We start from the raw sequence: 14,113 nt of genomic DNA, 5'->3' as shown, positions 1-14,113 counted from the left end.
GGATGCAGTCAGGAAGCCGACGGTCGAAATGCAGACCACCGGCTTCCCGACTGTCAAATCCCGGCAAGGTACTAATGACAGGCGACAAAATCCCGATGCCTGTCATTAAACCTATGCCGGGAGCCTGACGCCTGGCATACCGAACAAAGGTAAACCGGGCACCAGGCGCAGACAGCCGCGGGGCTCGATGGGTTAGGTTTTAGGGCTCCCGGGGGGATTTAGGGTTAGGCCCCCCCGGGAGGGTTAGGTTTAAGATAGGGGAAGGGGGGGTTAGGCTTAGGCACCCCCGAGGGGAGGTTAGGGTTAGGCACCCCGCCGGGAAACTTAGGTTTAGGCTGGGTGGAAGGCGGGGTTAGTTTTAAGCACTTAGAGGGGAGTTAGAGTTAGGCACTACGGATCAAGGTTAGGGTTAGGCACCCTTAAAGGAGGGTTATGGTAGGGGGTAGGGTTAGGGGTATTTACCTAATTTAGTGATTGGGATCTTCACCCCTGCCGGGCTTCCACTGTCGGATTTTAGAACCGCCGACCGCATGCTGATTTCTAATTTAGAGCTGCATATAAGTCCATTTGTATCACATAACAATGTGATTTGAGAACATATTTGCCAACCTTTTGGTCAGGTCGGCACTGCGGGGAGCAGGGGTTGACAGAGTTGGGCGAGCCTGAAGGTGGTAGGGGTGGGTCTCAGCTGAGGTGGGCAGGTCTGAAAGTGTGAAGACGCGATTGCTGCAACGTAGCCTCACCACCACTATACAATGCCAAGATTCCTGGCTTTGTGGAGTGCGGGGGGGGGGGGGGGGGCAGAGTCATGATGATGCAATTCAATGCGTATTGCCTCATCAGCCACATGTGTCCCCACCACCGGGAGACTTGTCCACCTTTCTGTATGGCCGGGAGCGCCACCCCATTTTTGGGAGCCTCCCAGCCGTTCTCGGGATGGTAGTCAAGTATGCTTCAGAAGAATTAGTGGAAAGCTTACAGCCTTTGAGTTAAGTGTATTTCATACTAGCAATTGCTTGGAGAAAAATGAAAAAAAAAAAAAATGAAAAATGAACAAAATGCTTATTGTGCTGATTTTTGGGGGCAGAAAAACAAAGTTTTTTTATGTAAAGCTGCAGATAATAGTTGGTCATACACACTGAACAACCATCATCTGTCATCTGGCACTGGTCCCGCTGGCCGGCGGGGCATTTTGCACCCCCCTCCTCACAGCCTCTGCAGCAAGTGTATGGGCAGTCGGCTGACCGCCCATACACACAGCACGATGTCTCCATATATCTGCAGATGTATCTGCCATCGGCTGTGCAGCACAGCTGACGCGATATGTCTGTGAACGACATCGTACACAAACACAGGAGACATATTAGTCGATCAACTGATCGGCCAATATATCTGCCAGTGTGTACCAAGCATTAGTCACCATTATTTGTTTACTAGTAAAAGACCTTTCTTACAAATATTTAGCTTTCTTATAAAAATAGAAATAATTATCACCACCTGTGGATCTTTTAAAATGTTTCAGAGCCAGTAATGGATACACTTATGCTCCAACTAGGAGATATGGAAAACATGCACTGTTAGGGAACCCTGAGGGTTGAGTTTGGAAATCACAGCTATAGTGCTTATTATTAATACTGTATTACATACACTATCCCAGTGCTTAAAGTGGTCCTAGAGAAGTGGTAGCTCCCCCCCCCCTCCCCTTTCCCCGGCGCTTTTTAATACAGGGACAGTGTGTGGCGGGAAAAGGTAGTGTGGTCTCAAAAGAAAGGGGCGCGGTCACACAATAGTATTTCCAAGTCAAATTATGCCACACAGTAGCACATTCTTATTCACATTACACTGCACATAGTGCCCCTGATTCACATTACACCACATAGTAGTGTCCCTTATTCATGTTATGACACATCGCAGTAGCCCTTTTACACAATGCGCACATTTGTGCCCCTTATACACAATGCCCACAGTAGTCGTGCCTCTAATACACATACTGCCCACAGTAGTAATGCCTTCTATACAATGCCCACAGCAGTAGTGCTCCTTACACATTATGCCCACAGCAGTAGTACCCCTTATGCATTGCCCCCAGTAGTGGTGCCCCTTATGCAGTGCCCACAGTGGTAGTGCCCCTTATGCAGCGCCCCCAGTAGTAGTGCCCCTTATGCAGAGCCCACAGTAGTGGTGTCCTTTACGCAGTGCCCAAGGAGTGGTGCCCCTTATGTAGTGCCCCCTGTAGTAATGCCCCCAGTGGTAATGCCTCTGTAGTAGTGCCCCCTGTAGTAATAATGCCCCCTGCAGTCATTTCCTCAATAGTAATGCCCCCTGTAGAAGTAATGCCACCTGTAGTAATGCCCCCTCTATTAATGCCCCTACAGTAAAGCCCGCAGTGGTAATGCCCCCAATAGTAATGCCTTCTGTAATAGTGCCCCCTGCAGTAATGCCCGCTGTAATAATGCCCCTGCCGTAATGTCCCTTGTAATAGTGTCACACTCACACACACAAAAAAAACAACACAATACTTACCTTAAGCCCCGCTCCTGCGTCCGTAGCTGTCCGGTCTGACAGGCTGCTCCTCGGAACTATGGGAGAGACGTCATGACGTCTCTCCCATAGTGCCCACTGCGGAAGCCGGAGCTCAGGAGTCAACTCCAGTCTTTGTGTGCCGCTAGCTCTGCAGGGAAGTAGACGGGCGCCCGCTGCTAACAAAATTTTAACAGGTGCCCGGCAAATGGAGCCTCCCTGCGGTACCAGGCTGAGGTGGGCCGGAGGTGGCGGAACTGGTTCCGTCTCCAAATAGAAGTGACGGAACGCAGTTCTGCCCCGTTCGAGCCCACTTTAACCCCTGCACTATCCATTGTATAAGGAGACCAAAATGTACATAACATATATCTTCAGGGCCAGTGCTAGCTTCTCCTGCTGCACCCCCGGATACTCCAATGCTCCACAGAGCAGAGGACTTGGATTGTTGAATGATGCCTACATCTGGAAAAAATGTATTCAGCTCAGACAGGCTGGGTATACTGTCGCATCTAGTGCTTTACATATGTATTCATATTATATTGTTTATATATGTAGAAGTATTACATACAATGCAATTTGTATGAGGTAGACTATAGCTTGTTACCATAGCCTTAACTGGGCACACCAGTATCCTGTGCCAGCCCCGCCCACTTAGCGCATGACGTCATGGCGTTGCACAAAAAGAGGAGTACCCGGCAGCTTCGGTAAGTGCAGCACTGACTGGCTGCATATAGTGTGCAGGGTTCCAGTCTGGAGAGTCCACAGGATGTTCTGCGGGTGCTACAGCAGTAATCCTGGCTGCCGGCAGGGATGTAGAGAGGCCAGTCAGGCCCAGGTGAAAGTGGGCGTGGCCTAGTCGTGGGAGAAGTGGTCACACCCCCTTAGGATTTTTTAAACGAAGATTTTTGCAGCGTCGAATAACGGTGCTGCGCGCTGTGGAGCAGCCCGGGTAATTAATACCCTTTCCCCCCCCTCACGGCGTCCCTGGCTGCAGGTTGCCGTTCTGGGTACCTTGCTAGCCAGGGGCAACGGCATTGGTTGGCAGTGGTCCTGCCCACAGATCCTCTGCGGTCTGTGTGACAACACTGGTCGCCCATAGCTAGTTACGGCCCTGCTTGTTGCATGCTAATTATGCCCTCCTCATTGGCTGGCCACACTCGCTCTAAAATCAAGCATTTGGAGACACCCCCTCTCCTCCAAAAAAAAGCTGCTTTTGCCCCTGGGGTCAGTGTCCTGCCCTTTTCCCTGGGTTCAGTTTACAATTTCTTCATCTTTGACATTATTAGCTCCTATATGACTTCTCATATATTCCTGACCAATATATATTACTTCATCTTTGAGAAGGACACAGACCCAGACTATGTGAAAGCGGGGATACAGGCATCAGAGCCCAGTAACTTTACATCAGCATTTTAGGAGTACACAACTTATTTTAGAGGCCTCTCAAGACTTGTAGCTTTAATTACATGTAGGCTTACTAACATAGATATGTCGTGCCTAGAACAAATCATTCACTATTAAGCCTTCACTGCAGACATACAGTATATGTACAGTATACATTATTTTAACTATTTTGTGTTTGTATATAATGTTGTAATTTTTTATGTATTTAGTCATTTATTTATTATTCTTTTTTTTTTTATACAGACCTACTAAAATAATAACCATGGTAAGGTACAGGTCATTGTTTAAGTCAGTTATGCATCAGTTATGGAGCATGTATATGTAGTGATGCTGGCAGGTCAGAGCACTGAGTGGTGACTGCTGAGGGCAAAGGTGTGGTGCAGTGCAGCAACAATGAGGGAGGAGGTGGGAGAGGGGTGGGGGGGGGACATCTTCATCTGTATAAATCTCCTACTTAGCATCTTAACCAGCCTTAGCTTATAGGAATTACCACACTACTTACTATGATTTGTATCATAATGTGGACAGATGTCTAAATATAGTATTTATAATATGTACATAGATTCATAATGATCTATCTATCTATCTATCTATCTATCTATCTATCTATCTATCTATGTCTGCCTATCTTTGTGTGTGTGTTTGGGTATCTATTTATCTATATAGATATATACATATACACAGACACATAGTCCTACATATATTATATGTGCGTGTGTATGTGTATAGCAGTGGCTATCACATCATCAATTATGTGTTATGTAGCATTGCCTGGCATGCTGGCATAATAGTGTTAATACATTGCCATTAACTTTCCCAGGACTCCTTACTTTGGGGAGTGAAAGAAAGAGCAGTCTCCCTCAATGCCTGTATTCTGCTGCCTCCTGAAGTGAGCACATCGCTTTGATTGCTGAGTCTGAAGGTTATGTAACAAGAAGAGGAGTGCATTATTTCCTCTCGCCTCTAAAACCAATGACTAGCTAGTGACAGTTCTAGCCCAGGAGCACTGAGCTGAAGGAGGGCTGCAGTCCTGCCATTCTCCTTACATGCACCTCCAACTGAGACAGAGCTGTCCTCACAGACGCTCTATAAACCGCACAGAAGAGACCTATGGTGAGTTCACCTTTTGGCAATATTTTATTTCAATTCAAACCAGACTTGGCACCCATTATCATTTTGGAGTATTCTTGTTTTAGACTATTGTACTTTGTGGTATTTCCTAAGCAAACTATTTACATTGAAGAGCGTGCATGTACACATGCTGCAGATAAAAATAACACATAATATAATAAAAATGTTGAGTGTGTATATATGTATAAAAAATATATATATATATATATATATATATATATATATTGTATTATTGACATGTGATAAGGTGTCATCAGGTAAAATATCATGTAGACAAATGATTGTTACAGAATGCTCTCTGGACACAGCTGAGTTAGTTTTGAACTCCTGCCAAACTACAGAGGGTCTTCCCTGGTCTGCATGTGTTGTCTCCTGGCCTCCCTGCTTTCTTGCTATTGGGAAGGAGGGGGGTCAATAATTTTTTTCCTGTATTGTGAAAAGTAGATGTCAAGTTAGCACCCAGTGCTGTTTGGTAAGTGCATAGTCATAAGAAGAAATTATGTCTAGCTTTACATTGTCATTGAATAAACTTATTTTAAATTTGTTCATTTATTCAATTTCAATGTCACTATCAGTATCCAAATAAAGCATTCACACTTTGAGATTATATGATGGGTTTATGGATGCACAGTGGAGAATGAACGACCGAAATATCCAATTATCTGCCTTGTGGATACAAAATGGTAAAAGTCAAGACAGTACTTTAAATACGTTTTAGAACCTGACCTCTATAACTAGTTAAAACTCCTGATATGTGATGTAATATTATAGTGGTGGGTCATTCCTGTTCCTATATTAAGGCAGAGACTAATAAACTAAATTTCTACCACAACCATTTTGTCAGGGGGTAAAACATGTCCTTTGGCGGGATAGCTCAAAAAAGTAGAATAGTTACTGAGCTGAAATTAGACATACCAGCAAGAACTATCTGTTTCAAGATTTTTGAGAAAGTACGAATTAATTATATTAATTTCGAGACCATTTAAGATCAGTGGTTTTTTTTCATTAGTCTATTTGTTTGTATTTTTTCCGTTACTATGCATTTATTTGTATTTTGTGCCTTCTAGTGGTGTGCTTTTTTTTATTCTGTAAAAAATTTCTAAATTTAAAAGATTGTAAAAGTCATACAATGTCGTACATGTCTACTAGCTTTGGTGAGTGTATTGTAGCTGGCTGCAAAAGTGAGTTATAATGTATTACTTTGCTCTACTTTATCCTGCCTTGAATGAAGGTGAATAAGCCATATGTGTGGGCTAAAGAGGGGCTCGGTGTATAGGAACTAATTAAAAAGTTTAACTCATGCATCAGTAGCGGCTGCTAAACCGCTTGCGAAAATGTACAAGTATCCTCTCTGTATGATAAAAAAGATACCGTGCTATAGGCATAAAGTGGAGAAATTGGGTATTTTAGGTAACAATCCACCACAGGATACCCAGTGAACAAGTAACTTTGTAGGAAATGCAAAAGGCTCTTTTTACTGTAATACATGAGCCCATCACATAGAGCAGTGCTAAGTGCATGAACAGGGAACGTTGTAGAAGTGTAGATAAAGCTACTTTTTACTAATTTATCAAGCAGTGATAAGCTATATTGCCAGTAAAATTGGTAGCATCTGGAATATGGCTTGCTCTTGCTACTCTGTATTAAATTGTTGGCACATTTAACACATCTGTGAACTGTGCTAATTAATCAAGTGGGGAAAAGGTTCACTTTTGGCAGCTTGCATTTAAAACATAATCCCATCTCATTGTCACAATTTACCGTCTTCTCTTCCTTGTCCAGGCAGGCTGTAGACGACTCTCTGTCCATGCTGCTGTATAGTAGGCCAATTAGAGTCAGAGAATTAGGTGCCGATTAATAATTGAATATTTGTGGTATATTCCTCATAAATACATATTTTTTGGGGTACCTACAAATGCTAAGTATCCCCCGAATGTATCTACGGGGAACCACAGCAGATATCTCTGACCCTCCATTATTTATCACAAGAGCTCTTGTAGAAACCTATGGGGGCTGCTTATTTAACAAATTTACCAAGCTTGGCCCTGATAGCTATTACCATCCAGATGGTGTTATCCGTTGTAGCCTATGGACTACAGATAGCAAAAGATACCTGAGAGTGCGATAAGAAATGAACATTATTGTGTCTATAACCCGATAGTTCATAAATATGCCCCATATTAAGCAAATGCAGACTTAATGGCTTGTGCAAGACCAAAACTCAAAGGCTGGAGGAGGAAAATATTGTATTAGCATTAAGCTGATGCAGAAAGGTGAAAATACATAGCCGGAGAGGTGGGTTTGTACAAGACCTCTCAGGCCAGTAAGAATTTAATAAATTGCGATACAGAATATGTATATGTAGTGTACAGAAAAGTTAAAGGTTGACCAATATTATCCTATAAGTGTGTGAACAAATTTGGGGTCCCAGAATAGTGGACAGGGATCCCTAAAGACAATGTCTATTATATCAAATAACTAAAAATGAAGATAACACACATGATTTAAAACACTCCCTTGCCAAAGTACAGATGCAAAATGGTAAAGAGGCCACAGTGAGAAAAAAAATAGTGTTTGGTGGCTAATGGGTGTGTTGGAGAGTCCAGACTTTTACTGAAGAGCGTGCCTATAATGATAAAGGGGCTGATGAAGAGTTAAAAGTCAGTTTTGTGGATGGATCTTGCGATTGTTAATGCTACATTTGAGCTGAGTATATGCAACTACGGGCGAAGAGTCATAAGCAATCCGGTTGCATCTCCACTTGCGGCTACATTGATATATACAGTGGTCGAAGTAAGAATTTTGAAGTGGGGGCATGGAAAATCTAAGGTTGCACGTACCCGAAAGGGGGCGTAGCCACTCAAAATGGGATGTGCCCTTAAGACAAGCTCCTTATTCACCAGTGTAGTGTACCACACCGTAGTATCCCTTATACACTTTGTCGCACAATCATAGTGCCCCTTATACAGTGCCCACACTAGTGGTGCCCCTTATACAATGCCAACAGTAGTAGTGCCCTCTATACAATGCCCACAGTAGTAGTGCTCCTTATACAATGCCCACAGTAGTTTTGCCATATGCAATACCCACAGTAGTAGTGCCCCTTATATAATGCCCACAGTAGTAATGCCCCCTATATAATGCCCACAGTAGTATTGCCCCTTGTAGTGTCCCCTATACATTGCTCACAGTAGTAATGCCCCTATATAATGCCCACAGTAGTGCCCCTTATACATGCCCACAGTAGTAGTGTCCCTTATATAATGCCCACAGTAGTAGTGCCACCAATGCAATGCCCACAGTAGTATTGCCCCTTGTAGTAGTGTCCCCTATACATTGCTCACAGTAGCAATGCCCCTATACAATGCCCACAGTAGTGCCCCCTATACATTGCCCACAGTAGTTGTATCCCTTGTAGTACCCCCTATACATTGCCCACAGTAGTTGTATCCCTTGTAGTACCCCCTATACATTGCCCACAGTAGTAATGCCCCCTACACAATGCTCACACTAGTAGGGCCCCTAACACAAAATTACATACACACACAGAACACAGAATTTACCTGAAGCCCCCCTAACCCCGCTACTAACCTTTGAGATTTTGGCGGCTGGAATGCCAGCGCTGGTATGCTGACAAGTGTCGGGATTCCGGCGCCGGCATTCTGAGAACCGGAATCCCCATGGTCGGGATATTGACCGCATCCCTACACAATGAAATGTACCATCCATCGGGCATCTACTGTCATGCCGCATTCGAACTCTGATAATTCACATCGCTTTACCATGAGCAGCCTACCAGTGTTCCTACTGACTCGAGATGTCAGACTACAACTGATGTAGGCCTGGGCATTTACAAGATGTCACACTACGATGGCACCACCTACCATTACATACTGCTATCCCATGACTTTTAGGCACTTCAGTGTATATATATTTATTAAACAGAATATATATATATATATATATATATATATATATATATATAAAATCAGTGGTTAAAGTGGGCAGGAATGGGTGGAACTGAGGGCCTGATTCAGAGCCGGACACTATTTGCGGACGCTCGTTCTAAAAAAGGGTCCGGATATTTAAATTGAGCGCTCACTCTTTGCGATGTGTTGACGCCTCTATGTCTGAGCGAGCGCCCGAAAAATGCGCTTGCCGTTCGCATCACACGTCATCGGTATTTATTGGATTAATCAGGAACATTGAAAGGCGTCTTAACTGCTCGCAGTGCTTGTGGTAGGATTTTTTTCCCGCTATCACTGCGAGCAGTTCAGGCTAAAAGACAACCAAGTGACGTGGTCGATGACACTTCGTTACTAATTATGCACTCCCATTAAACGCCCTTTTGACAGTTAGGCACGCCTGCGTTCGGATCTCCACTCCCCCGTTTTCAAGCACCTTCCCGTGTTACCACCCACAAACGGTACATTCTGTCAATCAAATTAGCAGCCCCTCACTGTTTTACGAGTGCACGATTTATGACCGCAATGACTGTTTTGCGCATGCGCATTACAACCCATATGCATGCGCAGTTGTGCGAACATCGCTCAGAGCGAACGAGCGGCCGCTTACGAGCGGCTCTGAATCAGGCCCTGAGTTCCATCACATATAATGGTAGGCGGAACTAGTTCCGCATCCCCCATGTCCCTGCATTTCCAACTACTCGGTTTCCAGCTCCATATTCCTCCTCCTCTGCCCCTCCTGTCACTCACATTGTAGGACTGCGTCCTGGCGCCTCTTTTTGCGGCACAGCGTATGTAACGTCATACCGTTGCCGCTGCTGCATAGTGCACTGAGCAACCGTGAAGAGGAGCAAGGGCCAGGGCAGGCATGAAGGTGAGCTGCTGCTAGAGGGACATGTGGGGGGATAAGTGCTGGTGGGAGAGGAGACACAGGGGCAGGGAGCTGCTGGTGAGGGACACAGGGGCAGGGAGCTGCTGGAAGGACACAAGGGGATAAGCTGGAGAGACACGGGGCTGGTGTTGGAGTGAAGACATGGGAATGGCGCTGGTGAAATGCAGGGGTGGCTGATGCTTATGAAACACAGGAAGATGGTGCTGAAGAGACTGTGAGGGGATGGCATTGGAGAGATGCAGAGGGGATGAAGCTGATGAGATGCAGGGGGGTGAAGCTGGTTAGACGCAAGGGGGATGAAGCTGGTGAGATACAGGGGGGATGGTGCTGATGAGTAGCAAGGGGGCTGGAACTGTAGAGATGCAGGGGGATGACGCTGGAGAGATGTAGGAGGATGCTGTCTCTCCAGTGTAAGTGTTACACTGATGACATAGAACATTTTTTTCCTTTTTACCTAACATTGTAGACTCAGTTGATGTCAAGAGTGCTAAAAAGCATCCAAATTGTATTTCTCACTGTCATACGCCCAAACCTTAAGGGGGCCAAGGCTACCGTTTCCTATACACAACAGTGTGTGTGTATGTTTGTGCGTGCGTGTGTGTGTAAAGAACAGTTTTCACAGTTCTGGCCTCTCAGAGTAGCTCCGTCTATCGTGGGAGGGGGAGTAGACGGAGGGGGAGATGAGTTCCACCTCCTCTCCAGGACCACTTTAAGCCCTGTATATAATATGTTTGATTAATATATAACATGCACACTAACACATACATACACATATACAGTACACACTAACACAGACATATACACACTAACACATACATACACACTACAGGGCCGCAACTAGGGGGGGGGGGGCTGGAGGTGCACGTGCACCATGTGCGCACGTGCACCAGTGTCCTCCAGCCCAGTGTCGCAGGGAGGCTCCAAGCTGGACGCCCGCTGAGATTTTATTACCAATGGGCGCCCGGCTCCTTCCCTGCAGCGCCGCGGTAGCCGGAGGCTGGAGCTCTCTCCTAACCTCCAACTTCCGGCTCTCCCCATGGGCACTATGGTAGAGACGTCATGACGTCTCTCCCATAGTTCCGAGGAGCAGCCGGGCGGAACTATGGGTAAGGTGAGTATTGTTTTTTTTGTGTGTGTGTGTAAAAAGCAGCACTAAAGGTGCATTACTATAAGGGCACTACAGGGGCATTACTATAAGGGTACTAAAGGGGCATTACTATAAGGGCACTGCATGGGCATTACTATAAGGGCACTACAGGGGCATTACTATAAGGGCATTAAAGGGGCATTACTATAAGGGCACTATAGGGGCATTACTATAAGGGCACTACATGGGCTTTACTATAAAGGGACTACAGGGGCATTACTATAAGAGCACTACAGGGGCATTACTATAAGGGCACTACAGGGGCATTACTATAAGGGCACTACAGGGGCATTACTATAAGAGCACTATAAGGACACTACAGGGGCATTACTATAAGGGCACTACAGGGGCTTTACTATAAGGGCACTAAAGGTGCATTACTATAAGGTCACTACAGGGGCATTACCATATAGGCAGTACAGGGCATTACCATATGGGCACTACAGGGGCATTACTATGGGAGCATTGCCATATGGGCACTAAAGGGGCAGTACTATGGGGGCATTACTATATGGGCACTAGGGGCATTACCTCAGGGGGAATTACTATAGGTGCACTGCTGAAGGGAACATTACTATAGGGGCACTGCTGCAGGGGGCATTACTATGGGGGAATCACCAGGGGGGCGTCAAATTACTGTCTTGCCCCGGGTGACAAAAATCCTAGTTTTGGCCTTGCACAGTATAACAGTACACATACATACTTACACTTTTGTTACAGCAGCTGCTGTAGGTTGCTTATAGGAGCGGACACCTCATATCATTAGGTCCCTCGACATTGGGGTGTTTGCACATAAGTTAAGTGTACTGAAGGTGTGTCAGTGTAGACAGACATCTTGGGCTATGCTGAATTGTGCATACGGTCTGATTTCAGATAAATCTCACACATCAAGGATAGGGCTGGTGCAAAGTGCAATAATAGTGATGACGGCTACTTGAATTAGTGTATTTGATAGGAGCGGTGCGGCTGCATGGTGATTACATATGAGGGAATATCCCTTTTACATCTGAGAATGCATTGCGCCCATACGTGCGTGCATCTCTACATCAGCACTATAGTGCCTTATTTAAAGTTAAAAATTAAATTGCGATTTACCGTTTTGCAGTTGTATTTTGAAGTGCACATATCTTAATTAAAAATATGGGCACACATGTTCGCTGAAAGAAGTTTTCTGCAATTTACATTTTTATGTTGCACAAGAGGAATTATGTCATTCACTAAATTAGACTCATGTGTCTCTAGCACTGAAACAATTTGCCTGCTCATTACAGTGAAGGGAGCATTGTAATTTGTTTTCTTGTAATTGTAGAGCATAGATTGCAAGCTCTTCGGTTAAATCCAGTAGTTGGGTGAGTAGTTATAAATCACTCACTATTTAACCCTTAGGTGTAAATTTACTAAAGTGAGAGCTTTTAGAAGTGAGTTTTAATAGAAATGTTGCCCATAGCAACCAATCAGATTCTACTTAACATTTAACTAGCACCTTCTAGAAGATAATAGCTAGAATCTGATTGGTTGCTATGGGCATCATCTCTTCTAAAACTCACTTCTAAAAACTCCCACTTTAGTAAATTTACCCCTTAATGTTATTTTCACTGCCCCCATGGACTAAGGTATCAATTTACTAACGGTCGATTTAGTGTTTTTGCCTAATTTCCAGTTGGTTTTGCAATTTGGAAACTTACATAAGATCAAAACCAATGGAATTCAGAGCAGCAAAAAAACAACAGACATAGACGACGGGTTTCAATAGAAGATAAAGCCCTTCGGATGATAAATTTCCATTTTTTAGACAGCAACACGCCGTCATTAGCAGCCAGTTTCCTGAAACCGACGGCAAACCAACCTTTAGTAAATTTACCTCTAAGTGTGGTCACTAGACACTAATGTTGCTGACAGGCTACTTTAAACTCCTTATCCATCTATTATATTTAACCCAAGAGTTTGTAACCTTTAAACATAAATTATAATACACAGTTTACCATTCATTAAAACATTTTTTTTTATTATTTATTGATACTGGATAAAATTGAATGTTGGCTTTGTCTTCAAATGCGTAATTGCCTATTTCATCCCTACCATACCCAGATAAATGGATGTGAGCAGGTGCTAAACTGTTAAATATCAGCGTATGATGAAAAAAAAGTGTAATAATAAAATTTGATAATAATCTAAAGGGTCATGAAATCTGTTATATAATTTTATTTAAAAATAAATAAATCTATATTTAAGTTTAATGATGTTCCCACCAATTATTAAACAATGAGTTAGAAGTATGTGAATAGATTAATGCTTAAGTATTCTATAATGTCAAAATATCATATTTCTAGTATAAATTCTAATTAAGTCATACGTAACAATAATGAATACAAAAAATAAACTATTTGGTCTATAAGAGTCACATACTACTGTATATTTAACCACTTAACTGACAATTTTTTTTTTCCAAAATTGTCGGGGGTTTTTTATGAGTGGATTAGGTGATGAACATCCATTTTATCTTATCCAAAATGGTTTCATAAAAAAAAAAGTTTTTTTTTTTTTCAAGATTTGTGAAAAGAAAAATTATTATTTTTTTAAAAATAACTGAACATCGGAAACATCGCAACCATCACGACGTTCAATTAGAGATCGGATACAGTACCCAGGTATGTCAGGGGCATTAGGGGGGCGGTTAAACTTACTTTTCCCCAGAGACTACTCAGTTCTGCAGGCGCTGGGTAGGGGGTCCTGCTTTGCTGACCGATCAGCAGTGATCGGCAGCACAGCAGACAGAGGGGGAGAGGGTGCTGGCAAGCAGAGGGACCGGAAGGTCCCTCTGAGAGCAGCAGCTGCGGGAAGATTCTCTTCCTGCAGCCGCCCTCATGTTTATCTGTCTGGACGAAATTTTACGTCCAGTACAGATAAAGAACTGCCTGGTGTGGACAGAAAATTAGGTCCATGCCAGGCAAGTGGTTAAAGCATCATCATATACAAAGGTATGGCTTAAGCTGGCCACACATCTAAAGATTATCTGTCCAACCAGCCAACTTGATTGGTTGGAATGAAAATGTG

At 43.9% G+C, this 14,113-nt stretch overlaps 1 protein-coding gene across 1 annotated transcript in view; it reads left to right on the top strand.

The window, feature by feature from the left end:
* Positions 1 to 4,970: 4,970 nt before the first annotated feature.
* The window catches only part of ARHGEF33 (Rho guanine nucleotide exchange factor 33), a 166,856-nt gene continuing 157,713 nt past the window's right edge, over positions 4,971 to 14,113 (top strand). The window contains exon 1 of the mRNA XM_088477650.1: positions 4,971 to 5,037. Coding sequence (XP_088333776.1) covers positions 4,971 to 5,037 — 67 coding nt within the window. The remainder of the gene's footprint in view (positions 5,038 to 14,113) is intronic.

Source organism: Taudactylus pleione, unplaced genomic scaffold, assembly GCF_031769625.1.
Source record: "Taudactylus pleione unplaced genomic scaffold, aTauple2 ptg000201l, whole genome shotgun sequence".
Classification (NCBI taxonomy): Eukaryota; Metazoa; Chordata; class Amphibia; order Anura; family Myobatrachidae; genus Taudactylus; species Taudactylus pleione.
The sequence above is the reverse complement of the archived record's forward strand: the minus strand, read 5'-3'. Positions and strand labels throughout refer to the sequence as shown.